We start from the raw sequence: 23,555 nt of genomic DNA, 5'->3' as shown, positions 1-23,555 counted from the left end.
GGGACTTTCATTTGCTGTTCTGGTCCAGCTCAGTTGAGTGAAGGTGAAAGTTGACGCTTAATTGCATCCATGTTAAGAATAAACTGCCAGATGCGGTTAAAGTGCTGGTAAGACTAATTAACATATAGGGATCTGAATCTTTTAGAAGCCCATAACGCATAATGCTGTGGACATGATCGTCACTTAAAAGGTCAAGTGTTAAAACCATTTGCCCCACAAAAGGCTGAAGGTCTAAACTGTACCAAACCAAAAGCAGGCCTACGTAGAACCTAGCAGTCTCCAGCACCAACATCCTTTTTCTTAAATGTAATGGTCATAAGATAATAAGATGATCAGTACGCATCTCCTAATCGCCCTGGTCTCTTAAGGTCAAATTTTCCTTTTCATTGCCAGAAGAGGTCTCCTTTCTTGATCCTTTTAAGAGTTCACAGTGGATGTTATAGCAGATAGTGATAAAAGGGCTCCAGGCTGCACCCTTCCCTCCACCACCCGTTAAATCCTGCGGCAGCGCTTTCGCTGACAGTCCTTTGGCTGTGGTGGGCAGCTGCTGTCAGAGTCACTTCCGCAGGAGGTGCTGGCCGCGTTGTCGCTTTTGCGCTGTCGGCTAGGGTTGACACCCATCTGCAGGACCCAGCCCAATTTGTTGCTCAGGACTTGTTTGAGCCCGGGAGGGAGGGGCAAGGCTTCCAGAGAGTCTACGTTGTCGGGCAGCAGCTGGCGGATGCGGGCACAGCAAAGGTACTGGAGGGACGTGCGGCAGCAGCACGAGCGAATTACCTTCATGCTGCTTTTAGCGGCTGTGGAGCAGACCATCGGAAACAGCTTCTTGTTCCTCAACTGTGTCGCTGCAACGCCTGGTAGACAGAAGATGTATATTAGAAAGATTGCTTCATAAAAATATAACCTGTTATCTATTTTATGAATCTATTCAGCTAAACGCAGGAGAGTACTTATTTGGAAATGGCAGGCAATACTCTTTAGAGAGACACTGTCACCTTGCCCATGCAGGGGCAAAGTCACAGAGGGGAATTTATCAAAACTGGAGCAGACGAAAACTGGAGTAGCTGTGCATGGCAACCAATCAGCTTCTCTCTTTCATTTTCAAATCTTAACTGAACAAACTGAAAAGAGAAGCCGATTGGTTGCTATGCCCAGCCGCTCCAGTTTTTGTCTGCCCCAGTTTTGATAAATCCCCCCACAGTGTCTCTGCAAAGGTCATCCTAGCAGCCAATCGCTAGCCTCAAGCACTGCAACACCACCACGGGAGTCACACTGCTCCCCCGAGTCCTTTGCATTGCTGATTTCAGCGGCAGCTATGGAGGAAGATGGAGCTGTGAGTGAGGCAGACAAGGGTGTACGTTTAATAAACCGTGATAAAACTAGCTTTATCACGAGTTAACTTTACTCAGCAGATCTCTTTGTTTTTCTCGGCTGCACAGAGGCTGTTTAATAACCTGCGAAAAGAAAACTTATCACACGAAACAGCTGTGAAAGGCTGAGATAAGTCGTCACGGTGATCAGTAGAGAAAGCAATGGGGGGAATGTATTCTGAGCTGCACAATGACATCCTTTGTGATAATCCACAATCCTCCTGACAGGATCATAGTTTACTCTGCCAATCCACCCAATAACAATATTAAAAAGCACCTCTATAGCAAAGTGCAACAGTTATTTCACCATTAACTGTGTGTGTGCAAACACACCAGCAGCATTTATTAATGCATTATAAACGGTGGACCATGGTGGCGAAATCGTGTTACAGACTGTTATGTGTGGAGTGCAATGTTCACTCCATCTGCCTGTAAAACATGCTCCCCAGACATCCTTCAAGCTTAATTTGGTGGGCCTGTTTCTGAGGGAGACTGAGCCTTCAACAACAAGCCCTAAGGTCACATGACCTTAGGGAACTTTACCTCACACTACACAGATACAGTGAGGGGACTTGAAACTGTCACTCTCATGAGGGAAGGGTGGCATTAAGACAGATTTATGTAATTATTACATAAAATAATGATTGCATTAAATACATATTAGTTATTTATTTCATTACTAATTAATAATCAAATTAATATTTGATTAATGATACATTTTTTTATTATTATGAATTAATAAAATAAGTAATTAAACATATTATTTAGTATATCATATATTTAATTATATAATATATGTACATATGTATCATGTACATATGTATCACAAGGTCTGACAGGGTGCTAAATCAAGGGCACTTTTCACAATACTTATCCAGGGATAAAGCTGTTCTCTACTTTTCTCCCTTTATTAAACAAGTACATTCCCATTACTTTCGGTGTACTTATCACCAGGATGAGAAGAGGTGAGATATTTCAGTTCCTACCTGACTTATCACGGGTTATTAAACACCACTTTCTAGACTTTTCACTTTGCTAAGGTGAGAAAAGCCTTCTCACTGCTTATTACACTCTTTCACAGTTTATTAAACTTACACCAAGGTGTATTGGGCGATGCTATGCAGACTAAGGCTATGCAGGCAGACATAAAAAGGAGCCTACAGCTCCACCTGCTGGTTGGGTAAGGTCCCGTAAATCATCAACGTCTATACACTGTGTATAGACATAAGGAAGATTGCAATCCTGCAGGGAGGGGGAGACTGGCTGGAGGGAGTGCTGTGACAGCTGGCCGGCTCAGAGCTTCCAGTGAGTATATCTTTGTTATTTTAGCACCTAGACGCAAACGAGCACTTAACCCTTGCAGTGCGGGAGTAGCCTCACTGCAAGGGTTCATTTTTAAAAAATTCCCGGAGTTCTTCTTGATCTTACTTAAAAAATTTTAATTAAAAAGAAGTTTACAATTTTTTTTACTCTGGACAAAAATAAAACAAGAACATATATATTTATATATTCCCACCGATGCATTTGCGGTTCTTGTAGAAGGTCAGCACACCATGCCATGTGTCCAGGTGCACGCCAATGATTGATCCCTGACCAAAGCGTGAGGAGAAGTTGTTTTTATCACCCTTGTGCTGAAGTAATCCTGAGAGACAAAAGAACATAGTTTTCAGTGAGAGCATTTAGCGGGATTCGATCTATTCCAATCACTACAGTCAAACACAGCTCGGAAAATTCTGGTCCCATCACCAGAAAGCATTAGATCACCTCAGTCCTGTGTGCCAGGTTTTCACTTTAAGGAGGCATTGTCAGAAACTAAAAACAAATACAGGTAAAAGCACAAAAAAAAAATCAAGTATTTTAAAGATTTGCAGTTTTTTCTTTCCATTAATATTTTTTCACTTGCAATTTGTCTTTGACCTTTAACTAAACTGGGACAGTAGTCCCTAACATAGCTCCCTCCTTGCATATCACTGCCCTCTCTTCTTCTCAGTTGGTGTAAAATAGTGTCTGTCTGTGCTGAACCAGCATCTCCGACCCTCACCTCCCCACATAACTTTTTATTAAACTGCTATGGGAGCAGCAAAAGGGGAAAATTATAGAGTATCACTTGAGTGACAGCTCCAAGTTTTGTCTCTGCAAAAGGCCCCCCACCAGGTTAAACTCCCCTTACCCCTGTTCCTGCCTCCATCAATTCCCACAGCTTCTGGGTATGAGGGAGCATGTGACATCTTCCCCTGTGACAGAGCTTGCGTCCACTAGCCAAATGCAAGGCCCGAGCACTGCAAAAAGACTTAGGGCGCAATATGTCTGGTCCCCCGGTCACTGACACTGCTGATTTTAGTGCAGACTACAACAGAGGAAGGAGCAACGAAGGAACATAAGGCAAGGTGAGGATACCTTGGTCAGGAGGGGAGGCATCTGCACATAGATACTTTTACCTTAATCTCAATAGGCAAAGCTAGAGTATCTCTTTAACTGAAGTGAAACTAAATCCAAGAACACAAATGTAATATATTGCAGCTCATCAGTACTTAGATGTGGGGGCTGCATTCATTTTCCTTTTTCAGGCTAAGAACATTTTCAGCAAGTACTGAAAATATCTGATGATCTTGAAAGAAATTCTTGTCATTTACAGGAAGCTAAACAAATGGAAAAAAAAACAATTTTATCTTGCTTCTGTAAACTTCTAATCCCACAGAACTGCATGTAATGGAGTTGAACAAAAGCAGACATATTTGAAGGGCAGTCTGGGTAACAACCATGGCTACCACTACAAATACAGTGGAAGAGTGATCACAGCCACCCAGGAAGAAGAAGAGTGTTACTGGCAAGATCACCAGGTGAAAATAAAAGGTAAGAATGCTGAAAAAGAAAAAACTAATGCAGCCACCACATCTAAGAACTGGTAACCTGCAATAATTGACATTTTTCTTCTCGGGTTTAGATACCCTTTATCTATTGTTTTAATATATTTATAGATTCCAGTGCACAATTCTTCTGCAGTAGTTTGTGTCCCTGCCCCTTCCAAAACAAGGGGGTGATTCTTTTGCAGCTGGGTTCCCCATATTGTTTGTTTATTCTGCATAATGGATAATCCATTTTGGCACCCTGAAAGCATCAGAGAGGTTTACACTGACATACCAAAGGATGTCACCAGCACACCATAATCCTTTGTACAATCAGCAAAAGTCAATTTATTAATAAACAATTGCCATTCAAATGCAAGCGCTTTTGAGGCTGCACAGGGTCCCCTTCATCAGGGTCGTCATTCTGAGCTTGATGAAGGGGACCCTGTTCGGTCCCCAAAAATGCTTGCATTTGAATGGCTATTGTTTATTAATAAGTTTACTTTTGCTGATCACACGAAGGATTATGGTGTGCTGGTGACATCCTTTCAAAATGACATGAATATCACAGCGCTATCCGAGGTCACTACGAGCACCCGCCTGCATCTTGCAGGTTATCATTGCCGGTAAGGAGTGCAGCAAGACATCTTCTCATACCAAAGGTACTTACCAGTCAGGAATAAGCATGCATTGCTTTATCAAGCTGCTTTTATTCCAAGATCCATAAGAGGTCCTTGCTGCTGGTTTACACTACAGGTGTAACATCTGAAAACAGTACATACAAATCTGGCACACTAGGACAAAAAGCCCAGCTACTGGAAAGTCCTGATGCCAGGATATCATTGCAGGTACCACCAGCAAGCAATCAGGAAGGACTATCTACATCAGTCTTACCCGTGTATGATAACCCCCAACTCTCTGCATCTTTCCCTAGAAGGCTGCAAAATGTGTGACGGTATTTGTCCAGATTTACATCTGATGTTCCAATGCCCACCATCTGAACACAATAGAAAAACAAATATTAGTACACTGAAAACATGAAAAGGATAGCAAGTAGCATGTATTGCTGGGTATCTCTCGTACAAAGGAAAACAATGCAGTGGAACACACATATCCTTCTGGCTAGATGCAGCTGCTTAGGTCTTTTACACTTATAGATGCCAAGGCCTGGCACATATATCTGAATTACGAGTGTTGTCAACTGCCGTCTTTAGATGATATTTTTAGCTCTTGTTGCCTCTGGAGAGCAAAAAGCATTTGGAAGTATTCCCTTTACCCAGGTCATTTTCTTTTTGAAAAGAGAAATAGCTTCACTGCAAGGGTTAATAAAATGTTTCCTCAGAGTTCTTCTATAACTCTTGTTGGAAAGTCAGTAACTATCCCCTTATCTCCCCTTCTAACCATTCTGCTCAACCTTTGGATTGTGTCTACTGCCCCACACAGTCTTTGTTTGATGTATAAACATTAAACCCAACATAAAGAATTCCCTGAGCACTATGCAGACACTTCTCTAAAGATCTATGTATCTCTCTTTTCTTACATGTGCAATGCTGTTTGATAATGTTCTCTGTTGTTCCGCAAGTATCTTACTCGCCAGAGTTGGGCATCATACCCTTATGACATCTGTCTGTTTGAGATTTTATACACCCAGATCCTTTGTATACTTTATTTGATTAAACATTGCATATACTACTCAGGTTTTGTCCTTTATGTGCTTCTAAATAAACTTGATTCAACTATATAGAGATCTTTGTATCATTTAATGACAGGAACATACCATGTCTGTTCCATACACTGGTGACGTCATCTTAATCTCCCAAAAATGCTGTCCCTCACCAAGCATCTTAGTGCCCCGAATGGCAGCTGTACCGCAGCTGTACTCCATGTGGAAGCTCACTTTGCGATTGTCGCAGCTCAGCACCGTCGCTGTGGATTTACTCCCATCATCCCACACCCAGTCAAAGTCTGCAAGAGATTAGAATGAGAACGGAAAGCATAAAGTGAGCAAAAAGCAACCATCTGCTTTAAATGCCAATAGTCATTGCTAGGCCTTACAGTCATCTTCCTCTCCACACTGGCAGCTCTTGATTTGGTGGAAGGCGTACAGGCTGGAGCAATAGGCATCTTTCTGGCTGTCACAACTACAATATGACTCGCCCGTCACAGGCACGGCGCTGGGAATGGAGGCCGGCAAATGCAGCAGCTCAACCTCTGAGTCGCTGTTACTGTGCTGTGAAAGACAAAGACAAGGAATCAATAGGAGTATTGATGTTAAAGTGACAAAGGACACTAGGAGATAGTTAGGACTCACAGCAAAATCAGTAGTATGACATGGGCCTTACTGACAAAACTATGCTGAGACATACACTTAAAGAACTGTAGTCTGAGCAAAACATTTTCTACAGTTTCTTATAAGGATGCACGGATACCGGTATTTCGGTATCGAGTACCGATATTTCTTTTTCCGTACTCGCCGAGACCGAATACCGATACTGGAAGTCCCATTAAGGAAGCAATGGCAGCGTGTAATGTTTTTACGTCATTTTCAGGCCTAAAATGTGGAATATAACATGGGTGCAAAAAATTAAAAAAGGGCCTCAGTCATGAAGGGGTTAAAAGAAAGAGCAGCAAAGAGAAGGGAAACAACCATGGATTCCAGTAAGGCGCACATTACAGTATTGTTTTATGTTAAAAAATCTGAGGGTTTAATGTCACTTTAAGAAGACTTTACATTTATTAATTCTCTTTTGCAATGCAAAAACGTCTTGCTCACAAATTTTTTAGGGCAAAGTTTTGCTTTAAAGTTTAAGTTTAGTTTTTTTTTTTAAATGTCCTATACAGCACCAGGGGTATAACTTAGCTCTAATGATGTATATCCTACCTGCTGCTGTTGGTACCTGTAGAAATCCTCCATTTAGTGATGCTGGATCCTATTCACCATAGTGAACTTCCAGCGCTGCATCTGTTAACTGCCTCAGCTGTATCAGTGAAGGAATCCCTCTGCTTGACCTCCCCCTTTACACCTCTCCTCCAGTCACAGAATTGCTTACATTCTTTTCACAAACTGCTAAGTGTTCTGTGAGTGGAGGAGGGGATCCAGTCATTCATTTACCGTTCCGCCTCTCATAGAATGCTCTGCATTTTGTGAAAAGAATGCAAGCAATTCTGTAAATGGAGGACAGGAGTGGAAGGGGAGGTTGAGTAGTGCGATTCCTTCACTATTATAGCCAAGACAGTTAACACATGCAGTGTTGGAAGTCCACCAAAGTGAAAGGATCCAGCATCACTGAAGGGGTGATTTTTACAAGAGCCATCAGCCAGCACATAAGACACACTTTATATGAGATAAGTAATGTCCCTTGTGCTCTATAACCCCCAAAAATATGTTATCTAAACTTCAGCATTAAATAATACAGTACAATAATTTAGTCTTCTTGCCTCAGACAGAAGGGTTACTAATAGGCAAGCCATACCTGTCCATCAGAGTCATAGCCTCGGGTCTCTTCTCCTGCAGGCAGAGCTGGGGCTCGGGTTTCCTGGTCTCTGCGCACTCCGCTCAGCACAAAACGCCAGGCACGGCTGTTGCGTGGGCGACGTGCCATGCTGCACAATAAATGCTACAAAATTCCAAACAAAACATCATTAGATGGCCCACAGACTCGCTGACCATTATAACAACTGCAAGCACTTTACTTCAATCAATTGTTTTTTTTAAGTCCAAGGCAGTCCCATTGGAGGTTTCCCAGAATTCTTATCCTGGTGACACTGCTGACAGAAATTGAAGTTAATCTCCTAAACTTTCAACATAGTTTTAATTTTTCCGAACTCAACAGCATGTTTCCCGTTTTATTCTTTAGATTTGCATACTACATATTTTCACTTAGTCTTCATACGCAGCTTTTAAATAAACAAACATAGCACCAGGTGGAAAAGGTGGGTAGGTAAAGCTCAACTCCAGGCAATATTAAAAAGTCCCCTTGCAGGGGTTTAAACAAAAAAAAAAAAAAGCAACTCTGGGTACAATTCTCACCACCTCTCTGGCACTGTGACCTGCAATAATTTATTCCGCCACTAGATGTCCTCGGTCTACTGGGTGGAATGACTATTATCTAGGGCAGTGGTTCTCAACATGTGTAACCCACATTTGTCCTTGGTCATTAAGTCATGACCCAAGTCACACCGCACTGGAACACACGGCATTGTGGTACCACGCGTTCCGATGCGGCCGATCAAATTGTGGGTGAGAGGTGCATTTGGGGTGCCATTCAAATGAATGGCAATCCAACACACCTACCACATCAGAACGGGACTGTACGATTAATGCACTGTACTAGTGTGAACATGCCCTCAAAAACACTGACAGACACACACAAGCACAGACATATTCTCACACACATACACACTCCGAAAAATTTTTATTTGTTTAATATACACTTAGTCTTTCTACCTTATGAGAACTGGAGTGGAACCTTAGCCGGGGGGTCCAGTGTGGGCTGCTTTGCTGCGATGGAGCTTCATCCATATGTGCATTGCTTGTACAGCTCCCTAGCGTGCGCCGTAGAGGTGCCGGGAGCCAGAATGTGACGTCACTCTGGTTCAGGCACCTCTACAGGACATGAGAGGGAGCTGTAGGCAATGCACGTATGGATGGAGCTCCCTCACTGCCATAACCCCAGCCCACCCCACCTCAAGCTGACACTCGGTGCCGGGCAGCATATTTTGAATTGCTGCTTGGCACGAGAACTGATAGTGCTGCTCTAGGGGAGGCTGAGGAGCCTCTCACCTAGAAAAGGGGAAAGCGTGCCGTGACCCACTGAACATGGGGTGGCGACCCACTTTTGGGTCACGACCCATCAGTTGAGAACCAAGGATCTAGGGTACTATAAAAAGTAGTTTTACTTACCCTATCCCTCGCTCTCCCAGCAGCTAGCACTCTTCTGACAGCCCACGTTATGGGCAGGCCCTCAGTGCCCTCACTTAAAAAAGCAGCACTGAGACTGGTGAAATAGCGAAGAGAAGTGACTTCCAAGGATTGGTCACACAAAGAGGAGGAAGACTGTGGGAGCATTGTAAGGATTAAAAGATTAAAACTAGGGATCCGCCGATAACGAGTATTTTACCGGAGTACTCGTACTTACCCCCCCCGATACCAAAACTTCCAGTAAGAGGGAGATTTCCTCTGACCAGCAGTGCCATGAAGGAACATAGAGCCGGCTTCCCAGCCAATCAGGAAGCCAGGCGGCAGCTAGTGGCTCCTCACCCTGCTTCCTGATTTGCTGATTGGCCTGCTCCCCAGCCAATCAGCATTGAGCCAGCCAAATCAGCATGGAGCAGGCTTCCCAGCCAATCAATAAGCCGGGCAACGGGTAATGACACGCTGCCTGGCTTCCTGATTGTCCGGGAAGCCGGCATCATGCTAGCGGAATTACCGGTATCAGTGCATCCCTAATTAAAATAAGCATTTAACCCTTGCAGTGTGTGGCAGGGAGGGGGGGAGCCCCACTGGAAGGGTAACTTAGGATTTTCCCCAGCGTTCAGCTTTAAGGTTAGTCTTGTCATTATTTTAATGCGTAACCTTCTAAACAAAGAACAAACATATTGTTGTTGTTTAAAAAAATATTTAGAAATAATGAAAAAAAACAAAATAAAAATAGCTGACAGGTTGCTATGGGCAACGGTATTGTTTTCATGTGGTGCAGTTTTATAATAAACCAGTTCATTAGATCGATTCACAAGGCTATAAAACACGTGTTATAGATTTGGTGACTGACCCTGAACTGTTCTGATGTTAGCAAATAATGAATGCATATCTTTAAAAATGCTTCAAGCTAGACATTTTGAGAGCTGCTACAGACAAGGTAAAGCACCGCATAACTAAGGCCCCCTTAACTATAGTAAGCCAGCGCTAAACACAGGCAACACAAGAGAGGACATGCATGAACACTGATCTAAATATAACCACACTGGAAAGGTGCTGATACAGCAAAGCACATTCGTTTTCCAGTTTAGGAAAATAAGTGAAATGGAATAGCTTGCTGACTGTTTTAAAACTTTCAGGAGAAGTTACCTTTACAAAGTCTGAAGTTTTGCTACATGTTCAGTTCCATTATGTCAGTGTACGCAACAGATTACTATGTTATGTTTACATTTTCTGACCACAGAACAATCTAGCATCCGAGTCACATCGCCATCTTGTGGCCAAGTTTGTAACTGCAGCACAATTTTTACCACTTGGATCATCAGGTGAAAGTGACACCAAACTCAGGAGTTACATCCTAAAAATACATTCAAGTACCATAACTATTAACAAAAATGTATCTTATTTGTGTATCACTCGGCTGTAGATCCTCAAATCATCTCTGAATTGGCGCTGACACTGTCCTTCCTTCTGGAGGGTGACTACGTTTGTTCCCCATGGTCCCTGTGTGTGTTGTAAAGTAGCCACCGCTCCAAGCTCGCTCCTGTGATGGACTACAATCTCATGTTTAGTTTAATCATTTGTATGGAGATTGCAGTCCATCACAGGAGCGAGCCAGAGCGATGGCTACTTTACAACACACACAGGGACCATGGGGAACAAACGTAGTCACCCTCCAGAAGGAAGGACAGTGTCAGCGCCAATTCAGAGATGATTTGAGGATCTACAGCTGAGTGATACACAAATAAGATACATTCATGTTCATAGTTAAGGGACTTCAATGTATTTGTAAGATTTAATTTCTGAGTTCATTGCCACTTTAAAGTGTATTTCTACTTTTGCAGTCAAATTTTTGAGAAACCCAACTATATGATCATGATGTGTTCCCACTCACACAGCAAGCCTCTCACTCTCTTCCTCTCTACATATAGATATTTGAATATGTCTTACCTTTTTAGTTGCTTCTTTGGTTCAGGATTATACATAGGACGCTACAGGCAGCTTCTAGGAGGTTAGAATAGATGGCAGTGAGCAAGTACATTAACATACAACATGCAACCCAACAAGCACTGAGATCCCTAATCCTTTGTGAGGACACATGGTCCCGGCTCATCTAGCTTACAAGTGATAATGAAGTCTGTCAGAACAGTACACACGGGGTTAATTGTGGCAAAACGGCTACGCAGGATTTTCAGTCCTGGAATTTCCAAAAAACGAGCACCTAAAAAAAAAGTAAGCTTTCATTTTATCATTTTTATTTCATGTCATTTTACGTTCTGCTCTGTGAATGGAAACATGTAACAAATATGAAGTTGGCGTTATCCCAACTTTTTTCTTTCTCTGTAGCTTTGGATGGAGTGAGGATTGATTACAACCCCTGTCGAGTTTTACTGCTGAGATTAAAGGATGGTGAGGGATCTAGCCACCCCCAAAAAAAAATCTGTCTGTGTCGCTATTGGAGGTTTTCCTTCACTTCCTGTCTGGTGAAACTGTTGTCACAGGGACAGGAAGTGAGTGAAAATCTCTCGGATTTATTTATAAAAGGCACAGGTGACCACTGCGTACTACAACTTCTGTGATCTGAGCTGTCATCGGACACCACAGATCACAGACACAATGTACAGAGCTGATCTGAATGACCTTGTGTACGCTGATCAGAGCAGTTTGGAATGGATATCATCGTTGTGACACCCGTGTCCATCCAGTTTTTTCTTCCATCGTAAAACTGAACCTACTGGACACATGTTGGCCTAAGGAGAGTCAGATGTAAACAGACGTGTATCCATTTACATCAGATTACCCCCGATCTGTCATGGTCAGGTCCGCCGAAACAGAAATCTGTTCCGATTGGTTTTCCAGACCTGGCTGGAGTCTGATGTAAACAGACACACGTCCATTTAGATCCGGCTGACCATTGACAAACACTGGGCTTCCAATCAGATCCACGTGAAAAACTGACACGCAAACCTGATTGGGCCGCCCGTCTAAAAGGGGCGCGAAACCGCAAAAAAACAGTGACTGACGCACACTCTCCCGGCCCTATCAGCAGCAGCCAGGGCATTTCCGCACCGCAGCTACATGTCACAAAGGGGGCAGGGAATTTTCTGGCTGCAACTGATTGATCCAGGAGGGTTGGGTGTGCGTCTGTCACAGTTTTGCCCGGGCTCAGGCTAACTCCGCTCCCACCAAGTCCCTGCTATTTGTAACTCAGAATATTGTATATGAACTATTAGTCCAAAACAATTGTCAAGAAAGAGTTTGCTGAATGTCACGCACGCTATCCGACATCAACAGAAATGGCATTCTCTACATGATCTGGCACAGCAACCAGATGTAGAAGTTGTAGACTTTCTATGGCTGCCATCAGGGAAATGTGTGAATCCTGGGTACAGGTTGTGTTAATCCTACGTGAAAATGTTTATAAATAGAGCGCTATGTAAATAATGGGATACAGAACAGAATTACGGTCAGAGAATTTGGGAAAATGAAGTCGATGATTCCTGGTGATGGGAATATTCATAACAATAACAGTCTCTGAATGCTCAGACTGAACCTGACTGTTGTATTGGAAACCACTTGTTACCAGAAAATTGTGTGTGTGTGTGTGTGTGTATACACACACACACACAGGTATATGCATACATACATACATGTGTGTGTTCCTATGTTAGTACACAGCAATGACAACAAATCTGTCAGCCTGTGACCGATCTCTGAGGCTCCCCAGCTATAACCATACGGCCTGTCCGGCGCCTCCGCCCTCCTTACCCTTACCAATGTCTGGCCTCCCCACACACCCCTCAGCCCAAATTTCCCCGACACCCTCTGTTACCCCAGCACCTACCTCCTTGCCACAGACGTCAACAATAACCCGCTGAACTCCCTCTGCCCCTCCGACTGGAAGCAGCGGCCCTCCTTCTCGCCTCCATTGGCCGAGGCCGCACGTCATTCAAATCACACCTCACCGCCATTGGCTATGCGAAGTGCAAGTCTAGGGAATAAGGCGGGTCTGTGAGCGCTCCTGCTCACGCCGATTGGTTGTCCCCAGCAATCCCTTTTACAGCAAAGCCACGCCTTTCGTGTTACGTTTACAGTATTGCGTTCACGGGTGGCACGTGATTGGCCGTAAGAGATTCTCCGCCCTTCATGCAACCTTCCGCCTGCGGTCCGTGAGCTCAGCCAATGGGGGTAGTGAGTTGTATTATGCTTGCTGCTGATTGGCTGGGTTTGTTAGTGGCGGAAGTCATTGTGCAGCATGGACAGTGAAGGTGGTGAGTGTTTGCTGTCAGTTATCACATACAGTGATAATAGGGGCTACGGATTACGGCTGGACTGGAACCAGCCTCAGCATGGCATGTCAGACTTAACAGGGAATGCTGAGAGTTATTGTTTTTAAAGTGAACCTGTCATAATTGGAATTTAGGTGCTGGCATCGTTAAAGCAAACCCGTGATGATTGGCCAAGAGATGTCACGTGGGGGTTGTGAGTCAACAGCCCTGTGACTGGAGCATCGTGAAAAATAATTCATAAAAACCGAAGCAGTTGTCCATGGCAACCAATCAGCTTCTTTGCTATGTTTGGTTAAGCTTTGTAGGTGATAGAGAAAAGCTGATTGGTTGCCATGGGCAACTGATCCAGATTTTGTCTGCTCCAGTTTTATGAATTACCCCCAATATACATCTGGTCCTCCTTCCTATTGGCTGTATGAAACAGCTGCTGGAAATATGAAACTGAACCTGTCATGCTAGGACTATGGGGGCTGCCATTGCCATTCAAACACAGAAACTCTGGTCCTCCTGTTGCTTGAGTGGAATTGCTGATAGGGAGAGGGCATTCAAGTGAACCTGTTACTTTGCCTGGCATGATTGCACACAGGTTACCTTCTAGGTGTTGGCTGGTTCATTGGCTGCTGTGCTCATCCAAGACGCCACCACTTTCTAAGTCCTCAAAGTGGCATGAACATACTAGAACAGTCCCTCTTGTAGACCCCCAACCCCTCTGTCCTTGTCCCCTCCATGGTTCTCCCCTTGTAGGCCCCAATCCCTCTGTCCTTGCCCCCTCCATGGTTCTCCCCTTGTAGGCCCCAATCCTTCTGTCCTTGCCCCCTCCATGGTTCTCCCCTTGTAGGCCCCAACCCCTCTGTCCTTGTCCCCTCCATGGTTCTCCCCTTGTAGGCCCCAACCCCTCTGTCCTTGTCCCCTCCATGGTTCTCCCCTTGTAGGCCCCAACCCCTCTGTCCTTGTCCCCTCCACAGTTCTCCCCTTGTAGGCCCCAATCCCTCTGTCCTTGTCCCCTCCACGGTTCTCCCCTTGTAGGCCCCAACCCCTCTGTCCTTGTCCCCTCTGTGACGACATGGTGATGAGTTTATAAGTTAAATGTGTATTGGTGTTGAGTTATGTTTGAGTGCGTTATACTGAGTAACCTGGTTATGGAAAGACTATCAGCACCCCTCCCCCTCGTTATCTCCCATTGTTCTCTGAGGGAGCTCAGAACAATGAAATTCTGGCCAGGCCGCTGCTATGGCTGTCTGGAGCTCGTTAGCAGGGGAAGCCCTGTGGTGTTGAGCAGACCGAGTGTCTGGGGAGGGCAGGGTGGATGTGATGGGATTATATTCTGATCTCATCACTTGCTGTATAAAAGTTTGTGCAGTTTCTGAATAAATCAGAGTTTGTTTACCCTACACTCGGTCCCAACCAGTGACTGGGGAAACTGAGAGCTACAGATCAGTGGGTTTCAATATCTCCTGAGCAAGGAAGAAGACAGCGGCGGACATACTCATCCTGAGTATGGGGGTCCGTCACACCCTCCACAGTTCTTCCCTTGTAGGCCCCCAATCCCTCTGTCCTTGTCCCCTCCAAAGTTCTCCCCTTGTAGGCCCCAATCCCACTGTCCTTATCCCCTCCGAAGTTCTCCCCTTGTAGGCCCCAACCCCTCTGTCCTTGTCCCCTCCACAGTTCTCCCCTTGTAGGCCCCAATCCCTCTGTCCTTGTCCCCTCCACGGTTCTCCCCTTGTAGGCCCCAATCCCTCTGTCCTTGTCCCCTCCACGGTTCTCCCCTTGTAGGCCCCAATCCCTCTGTCCTTGTCCCCTCCACGGTTCTCCCCTTGTAGGCCCGCTGTGCACTGTTGCAAAGAAAAACGTTTTATTAAAGAGAAATTAAACTTTATTTAAAGGCACAGTCCGCCATTTCTTTTAAAGTTTTAAGCACACACACGTTAACCACTTGAAGAGCGCGCTGTTAAACCCCCTTCCTGTCCCGGCCATTTTTCAGTATTTAGCGCTGCGGTACTTTGACGAACGCTTGTATGTGACAGCCGGTACGTATTCTGCTTGCGCCCGCCCAAGAGCAAAAAAAAAAAAATGGTGTACAGGCACGTCCACCCGCTGGGAAGAGGTTGCTGTCCACCCGTGTATTCACAATGGGTGGACAGCAAGTGGCTAATGAAAGAAAAAAAAAATTTACATTTATTAATTTGTGCATTGAAGCCTGCAAAGCATTGCAACCGCGATCAGTGGATTTTAGATGCAGTGCTCAGGCTCCTGTAGCCTCAGGTCTGAATGGCAGTGCAGAGCTTCTGTTATGGAATGAATGGGCTACAAGTGCGGTGACATCACTGCAATGGTGGTCCATTGAGATCTACAAGTTCTCTGCTACAGTGGCAGATAGGACTTGTAGTCTTTTCACTCGCAGATCCCGCAGTGAGGATGGAGACACACACAGCCAAGCCAAATTCAAATGAACACAGTAGCCAGCGTGTAGAAGAACCCCACAATTCAGGTGCAGGTTAACGGTGAGGGGCTGCGGAATGTGACCTAAATATGGGTGGAAAACTGTCCGAAAGGTGGAGTATTCTTTTGAGTTTCCTTCATCAGCAAGATTAGGTTATGTACATACTATAGACAGGCATCAAATCCTCAACAAGTTTCCCTGTTATAAGAATTTATTTCCCACGCTCCTCAGCTCCACCTAGTGGCCATAATGTGTTTTTTTCTAATATTACATTCAACCTGAAAAGAAACTAATAATAAATATAGAAAATGAACTGCGCCAATAAGCAAGCTAACAGCTACAAGGCACTAGAATATTCATCACTATTGCTAAATTTGGACATTTTTGCAGATTTATGAAGATTGAAAGACTTTACACCTGATTGATTTTTTTCACTGACATTTGTTTGAGTCACTGTTTTTTTATACTCTTTATATCTGATCATTGTTGGAGCTCGGCACATTTACTTATTCATTTCTGAAAATAAACTATGTGAAGAACATTTGTTTTTGCCTCCATTCGCACAGAACAGACATTCACAGAGATTTGCGGGCTGAATGGCTCTGCAAATTGTTTATAAACCAATCCCATTGTGTTCCAAGGTGTGTGAATGAAAGCAGAGTTATAGAACAGTGAAAGAAGTGGGTTATAATAGAATTCAATTTCTGATGTATATTATCAAAATGTTGTTGCTTATTTCAGACCGTAGTAATCTTGCTGGTGTGCGGCACATCATCCTGGTGTTGTCGGGTAAAGGAGGAGTCGGCAAGAGTACCATCTCCACAGAGATTGCGCTGGCACTGCGACATGCTGGCAAGAAGGTGAGGGGTCAATAGAATAAAAGGTTGATGTTACCAAAGTCTGTAATTAACATTATATTTATTAGGGATGTCCCGCTACTAGTATCAGTATCGGGGGTGGGGGCGATACAGGGCATTTTGAAGATGCCCCGATACTAAAGGCTGATACTGGTCCTTTCAATTTTTTTTAAAAAGTTCGGCTGCCTGAGTTCCCGCCCTTGATGAGGTCATCAGGCAGCTGTCTTTGACAGTGCCGGTCCGGCCCCACATATCCTCCTCTTCCTTTCCAGCGCCCGCAGAGTAAGGCACAGCAAAGGGCAGCCCCACATTGCCGCAGAGCCCGACACCTGCAAACAGCCCTGGTGAGACCGCACACAGCCCTGTATAATTGCTGTATAATCATGGATTGCTGAGATTTGTGGCCCTTTATAGCAGGTTGTCATTCTCCATTGCTGTATAATCATGGATTGCTGAGATTTGTGGCCCTCTATAGCTGGTTGTTATTCTCCATTGCTGTATATTCATGGATTGCTGAGATTTGTGGCCCTCTATAGCTGGTTGTTATTCTCCATTGCTGTATAATCATGGATTGCTGAGATTTGTGGCCCTCTATAGCTGGTTGTTATTCTCCATTGCTGTATAATCATGGATTGCTGAGATTTGTGGCCCTCTATAGCTGGTTGTTATTCTCCATTGCTGTATAATCATGGATTGCTGAGATTTGTGGCCCTCTATAGCAGGTTGTCATTCTCCATTGCTGTATATTCATGGATTGCTGAGATTTGTGGCCCTCTATAGCAGGTTGTCATTCTCCATTGCTGTATATTCATGGATTGCTGAGATTTGTGGCCCTCTATAGCAGGTTGTCATTCTCCATTGCTGTATATTCATGGATTGCTGAGATTTGTGGCCCTCTATAGCAGGTTGTCATTCTCCATTGCTGTATAATCATGGATTGCTGAGATTTGTGGCCCTCTATAGCAGGTTGTCATTCTCCATTGCTGTATAATCATGGATTGCTGAGATTTGTGGCCCTCTATAGCTGGTTGCCATTCTCCATTGCTGTATAATCATGGATTGCTGAGATTTGTGGCCCTCTATAGCCGGTTGCCATTCTCCATTGCTGTATGATCATGGATTGAGTTACAGTTCTTCATAAATACATAAGTGCATAATTAAGAAAAAGTATTGGAAATTGGTATCGACAAGTACCTGAGGGAAAGGACTTGTACTTTGTCTTGAAAAAATGGTATTGGGATATGCCTAAAAAAAATAAAAAAAAGTGAGTTCGCGAGAAAATTAGCCGGTTGCCATTCTCCATTGCTGTATGATCATGGATTGAGTTACAGTTCTTCATAAATACATAAGTGCATAATTAAGAAAAAGTATTGGAAATTGGTATCGACAAGTACCTGAGGGAAAGGACTTGTACTTTGTCTTGAAAAAATGGTATTGGGACATGCCTAAAAAAAATAAAAAAAAGTGTGTTCCCCCGAAAATAAGACCTAATTCTATTTTTGGGAATTGCTAAAATATAAGACCTACCCCGAAAATAAGACCTAGTTGTTACCTTTCCCAGGGCCGGCGGTGGCATAAGGGGGAATTTGAAGAGCCGTGGGCGAAACAGGAGAGAATCAGTGGTGAAACAAAGCCAGCGCTAGAGGAAGCGAGGCGACCGTGAAGGGAGCATAAGCCTATGCTTCCTCTATAGGGCCGGCTCCTGTCACAGGCCGAGTGATACCAAATGCACTCCATCTGTGAGGAATCAATAGTGAAAGCGCGCTTCGCTCATTCTGGCCAGCGATTGGTTACCAAATTGCTCTTGGAAAGGTCCGGCAACCCTGATTGTCCTGATCACCATATTCTTAACTTTGCCATTTTGGATTATTTATTTTGGATTTGCGTTAATTTTGGATTGTTATATATTAAAAAAATATATGACCTACCCAGAAAATAAGACCTAGTGTGGTTTTTTTGAGCCAAAACACATATAAGACTGTCTTATTTTCGGGGAAACACGGGTATGCTCCTTCCAGTGGGAGGCAATGTGTAGCAATAAAAAGCCTGATAGAGGTTTTACCTCTTTTCCACTCTGGGTTTGGATATGCTTTAATGTTGGTGTAAACCCTAACTGAATGGCGTTCAGTTGGATAAAGCACAGAGTATCCTAAACAGCTGCCATTTAAAAAAAATAAAATACTGATATGTGTATATGCTGCTCTTCTGCAGCCACTTCCTGTGTACATGCACTTCAGCGATGGCTACATGGCTTCTATCAGGATGGATTTCCAGAATTAACAGTGAATCATGGCTGCTTATTGTGTGTTTTAAAGGGGACACTTTGAAGCTCCACCAGCAGTCTATGCGACAGGGTGACAACACAGGGGCACAAATGGGAGATGCGGAGAGAACGTTGTCACCCGATAACAGGAATTGGCTGAACAAGGACCTTCATGGCAAGATCACAAGAGATTATTTAAATGAAGGCTCCCAAGTTAAAATATTTTAAAAATACCATTTGAAATAAAATGAACATAAAGAGTATCAGTAGCTAAAATATTTTTTTACCTTTTGGATAGATTGAGGAATGATTAGTACTCCTGTCAGGTTTTATTGCCATCGGAGGCTCCATTAGAGACATTCCTTTACTTCCTGTTCCTGTTTTGTAAAAGGTTGTCCACAGGACAGGAAGTGAAGGGAAATCTCTCTAGCAGCAGCACAAATTGAAGAAGAAAAAAAAAGTTATGTGTGGGAATGCTAGAACCTCTGTCAGCATTTTATCGTTGTCTGTGTCCCTGGTGCAGAATTTCCCTTACTTCCCGTCAGGTAAAACATTGTCCTTTGAACATAAAGTGAGGGTAAATCTCTCTAACTAAGCCCCGGATAGCAGTAAATCCTAACGGGGGTTCTACCTTTTCCCCAACTCAATTAAAACTAACAAAACAAAGTTTTGGTTACAGGTACACTTTAAACCTTATATAAGAAGGAGAGTACAAGGAGGACCTCACTATGTGGTAATGTTCACTCCATGTCCTCTGAGCAGGTTGATGCGATGAGGTCATAGGAGAGAGCTGTAAGTTCTCAATGGTGGGCTCCCTATCCTAAGTATATCGTGTGAATCACAACAATGGATGAAAAGGATTCCAAATACTTTGACTGGTTAAGCAGATCACATCTACAGACCTCATCTGTTTGGTTGTCTAGGGTACAGCTTTAGCGAACCCATGAACTTTGACACATGGCTGCCTCATTTCTGTGGGTTGTGATTTGAGAAGTTCCACTTCTTCTGCTTTGCATTGTAGGTTGGAATTCTGGATGTAGATTTGTGTGGTCCCAGTATACCTCGCATGTTGAATGCTCACAATATGGATGTCCACCAGTGTGATAGTGGTTGGGTGCCAGTCTTTGTGGACCAAGAGAAGAGCATCTCCCTAATGTCTGTTGGCTTCCTGCTGGAGCGACCTGATGACGCCGTGGTATGGAGGGGACCCAAGAAGAACGGTATGGCTGGTATCACACAGAACGTTAGGGGCTATTACATGGTTACAAATACACATATCCAGCCGCTTGTAGACCCCAGAAGTTGTCTTCCAGAGTAATACATACTAAAACCCACAGGGCTACTTTGACCTAGGTCAAGGGTAGGCAACGTGGGCACTTCAGCTGTGGTGAAACCACTAATCCCATCTTGCATCTGCCTCTGGAAGTCATTCCTGTGGCTTTTGGAGTTTTGCAGTGCCTCATGGGACTTGTAGTTTTACCACAGAGTGCCAAGGTTGCCTACCCTGACCTAGGTCACCTTAGCAGAAGGGTAAGATAGATCCATTTCCTGGATTAAAATAACAAAAGGAAAGGGACATATTTCAGAAAGGTCTTCTCTTGATACAGCTACATCCCCAGGTAAAGCAGAGCTGAAGTTGAGGAGAATCCTATGGGGGGCAGTTTTTGGTAGAAGAGAGTTTTTATGTCTTTTATGCTAAGAAATTACTTTCCATTTTTCCTTGCTTTTTTTTTTTTGCGCACAATGTCTATGGTACATGTGGAGAGTATGCATCTGTAACCTGTCAGGAGTGGAGCCCAATGCCTGAATCACAGCTGTCTCACAGCATCCTTACAATGCAGGAACAGCAGTCTCTTGCATTGCATGGGCAGTTACCAAGGGCCCACCGACAGCCTGGGACATCAGACATTGGAGGAGATTGCCTTATCTATCATTCCCTAGGCAAATGCATTGTGGAGGGACACACACTGCAAGGGTAACATTTTAGTTCCCTGGAGTTTAGGTAGAACATCTTTACATTTATACAAGGACTGTCTAAAGATTGGGCCAAGAGTGTCATTATTCTAGGTTATCTATTAGATAAGGAAACATCGGTTGTATATGGAAGAAGGAAGATTTTACCAACAGTTTAGGAAAGGATTCTTTACATTAATGCTTTACCACATTAGGTGTTAATGGCAAAACCAATAATGGATTAAAAAGAAGGAATTCATGATCTTTTTACAACGAGTAATGTGCTTAATTTTTGTTGAAGCAGTTTTGGTTAAGCTTAATGGACGTTTGTCTTCTTCTATATCAAAGTAACTGAAAGATAATCTGGGAATATTACAGTCCATGGGGATCCCCCTTCCCATTTACCATAATTGGCAGTAGCTGCCGAAGAAGGTTTTTTTGTGTTCCTTTTAGACCAAAACATTTTGTTTTAAAGAAGTGAAAGTTTTTCTTGTGAGAGACTTTCTGACAACCCGGGGGGGAGGTGATAAGAGGACAGGTACAGAAGCAGAGGACAACAATCCAGGGGTGTTGGGTCGGTGGCGGCTCTTGCACAAGCTTATCGAGGATCTAAAGCAAGCCATGTCTGCAGATCAGTATGGGTCCTTATAACTCGGTCAAATAATGCGAGTGTCTAGTATTTGTTTGCGCTTTCTAACCATCGGATGAGACCCGTACAATGATTCCTTTTTTTTTAATCTTCTAGCTCTAATTAAACAGTTTGTTAGTGATGTGGCCTGGGGAGAACTGGACTTCCTCATTGTGGACACCCCACCAGGAACTTCAGATGAGCATATAACAACCGTGGATGCGCTGAAGCCCTTCCATCCGATGGGAGCCGTGGTGGTCACCACTCCACAGGTGCGTTATGCTAACTGTTGAAGGACATAAGGTTACCCTTATGACATTAGGATACAAACAAAGACAAAGGTGTATGCACATTGAGGGGAATTTATGAAAACGAGCAGAGAAAATCCGGAGCAACTGTGCATGGCAACCAATAAGCTTAGAAGAAGAAAGAACCGGTTTGGTTACTATAAGCAACTGCTTCAAATTCTGTCTGCTCCAGTTTTGATCAATTCCCCCTATTGTATTGAGAGTAACTTCAATAAGTCACAAAGCAATGAGCTTCAAGGAAAGGGAGGGAGGGATATGATGCAATATTATTTACTGATGCAAACCAGCAGAGTCCTGTACGTCCTGCAGGCAGCAGATAACAAAGGAGTCCTGAGGTCTTGAGGTGCTGCTGCTCAGTTGAGGGAGTAACCAAAATGCTAGAATAAAAAGAACGAGAGAAGAGAGGACTCGGCAATGCTTTACTATAGATAAAGAAAAGAACAAGGAGTGAATAGTCAGCATATCATTATCATTTCCAGGAACAATGGTCTCCAGCTTGCTCACAAAAACTTCATCCAGAAGGAGGGACAGTCCTGCATAATAACAGGCACTGGTTTAAAAAAACAGATGTAAAATGCACACCGCCTAGGGCATTGAAAGGGATCACAGTTTATTACTGAAAAACATTAACCCACTCACAAACTTGTGTCGTAGAATGGGCAATATTTTTTGTCTTTACCTACACTTACAATTATAATGGTCTGATTGACAGCGCAGTGTCCACAGGAGTGGTGAGACGGCAAATCGCAGTCACAATCACTGCAGGGCACAGAGCCGCTGCTCAAAGTTCATCAGTCTTTCTGGTTTAAATGGAGATCGAAATGATGGAAACTGGATTCAACTTCTTTAATTAACCAATATTCCACCTTTTGGGATCCCTTTCAAAGAGAGAGCTCATTCTATTCCAGCCACAATCTCTGTAGGACTTTCAGTCCAACCCACAAAATGCATCCACCCCTAAGAGATGTATTTTAAAGAAATTCCACCTCCCCAGTATGGGGTATTTTTTTTTTTCTAATACCTTTTCACTCATGTTATGTGGAATTCACATATTCACCTGCCAAGCATTGTCCTGCTACGGTTAGCCACACCACTGCCACACACAAGGTCCTGCGCTGCCATCTTTCTTTCTGACGTCATCAGGAGCTGGCTGTCTCTTCTCGATTCAGGTAGCCAGCCCCTGAAGGTGCGCCGCCATCTTTCCCCCCACCACCACCTCCTTTTAGTTGTATGAAACCTGAAGCATTCTGGGATATGTGATGTGCATATCCCAGGAGGCTTGAGAGCAGTTTAGACGTCCTTCTCGCCCAGGTGTGAATGGCAGCCAGGAGGGTGGCAGGTCTCTTAGGTTGCTGATCGGGTTAGGAGTGCAATAACGCCTATCTGCTGTCGCCATGTGAGGTTAGAAGTGTGTAGCGCATTGATCTTAAAGTGTACCGTCTGTAAAGGCAATCTTCTTTTCCCCTTTTTATTTTGGATAGAGTAAGTAAGGGCTAGACCCTTTTTTCAGGTTTTCATTGCAGTCTGTGTCCCTATTGGGGAGATTCACACCCTCTCTCTATTTGTCCTGGTGACCATTGTCACCGGAACAGAAAGTGATGGGAAATCCAACAATTATGAGCTGTCATCAGAGCCCGAGGTAAGGCAACCTCCTCCAATGGGGACTCTTGTTCATGGAACAAG

General features: G+C 43.9%; 2 protein-coding genes across 6 annotated transcripts in view; one reads left to right on the top strand and one right to left on the bottom strand.

Moving 5' to 3' along the window:
• Positions 1 to 300: 300 nt before the first annotated feature.
• On the bottom strand, positions 301 to 13,075 carry SPSB3 (splA/ryanodine receptor domain and SOCS box containing 3). Of its 2 annotated transcripts, none has more exons than XM_018552366.1 (7): positions 12,979 to 13,075; positions 7,690 to 7,833; positions 6,272 to 6,446; positions 5,994 to 6,181; positions 5,111 to 5,213; positions 2,887 to 3,012; positions 301 to 854 (listed from the first exon to the last, which is right to left on the bottom strand). In XM_018552366.1, exons 2-7 carry the CDS (start codon positions 7,816 to 7,818, stop codon positions 493 to 495), a joined length of 1,083 nt encoding a protein of 360 aa, XP_018407868.1. In that variant the 5' UTR covers positions 7,819 to 7,833; positions 12,979 to 13,075; the 3' UTR covers positions 301 to 492. The 2 variants fall into 2 exon arrangements, with proteins under 2 accessions (XP_018407868.1, XP_018407869.1); XM_018552367.1 differs by lacking the exon at positions 12,979 to 13,075 and adding an exon at positions 12,827 to 12,899.
• A 270-nt stretch (positions 13,076 to 13,345) lies between these two features.
• Positions 13,346 to 23,555, top strand: part of NUBP2 (nucleotide binding protein 2) — a 33,045-nt gene continuing 22,835 nt past the window's right edge. For 2 of the 4 annotated variants that reach the window (XM_018552371.1, XM_018552370.1), the window contains exons 1-4: positions 13,346 to 13,405; positions 16,605 to 16,723; positions 20,005 to 20,203; positions 21,682 to 21,836. In XM_018552371.1, the coding sequence (XP_018407873.1) occupies positions 13,390 to 13,405; positions 16,605 to 16,723; positions 20,005 to 20,203; positions 21,682 to 21,836 (489 nt within the window). In that variant the 5' untranslated portion in view covers positions 13,346 to 13,389. Of the gene's footprint in view, positions 13,406 to 16,585; positions 16,724 to 20,004; positions 20,204 to 21,681; positions 21,837 to 23,555 lie in introns of those variants that run through there. The other 2 variants (XM_018552369.1, XM_018552368.1) reach the window with 1 other exon arrangement.

Source organism: Nanorana parkeri, unplaced genomic scaffold (assembly GCF_000935625.1).
Source record: "Nanorana parkeri isolate BGI_ZX_2015 unplaced genomic scaffold, ASM93562v1 scaffold85, whole genome shotgun sequence".
NCBI lineage: Eukaryota > Metazoa > Chordata > Amphibia > Anura > Dicroglossidae > Nanorana > Nanorana parkeri.
Note: the sequence above shows the minus strand (reverse complement) of the source record. Positions and strands in the feature narration are given on the sequence as shown.

Excerpts from the sequence above, each read along its gene's own strand:
- SPSB3 (XM_018552366.1), bottom strand. The coding sequence starts at position 7,818 with ATGGCACGTCGCCCACGCAACAGCCGTGCCTGGCGTTTTGTGCTGAGC. Across the intron at positions 5,214-5,993 it reads CAGTGTATGGAACAGACATG|ATGGTGGGCATTGGAACATC; the intron begins GTATGTTCCTGT and ends TATTGTGTTCAG. Across the intron at positions 855-2,886 it reads CAAGAACCGCAAATGCATCG|GCGTTGCAGCGACACAGTTG; the intron begins GTGGGAATATAT and ends TCTGTCTACCAG.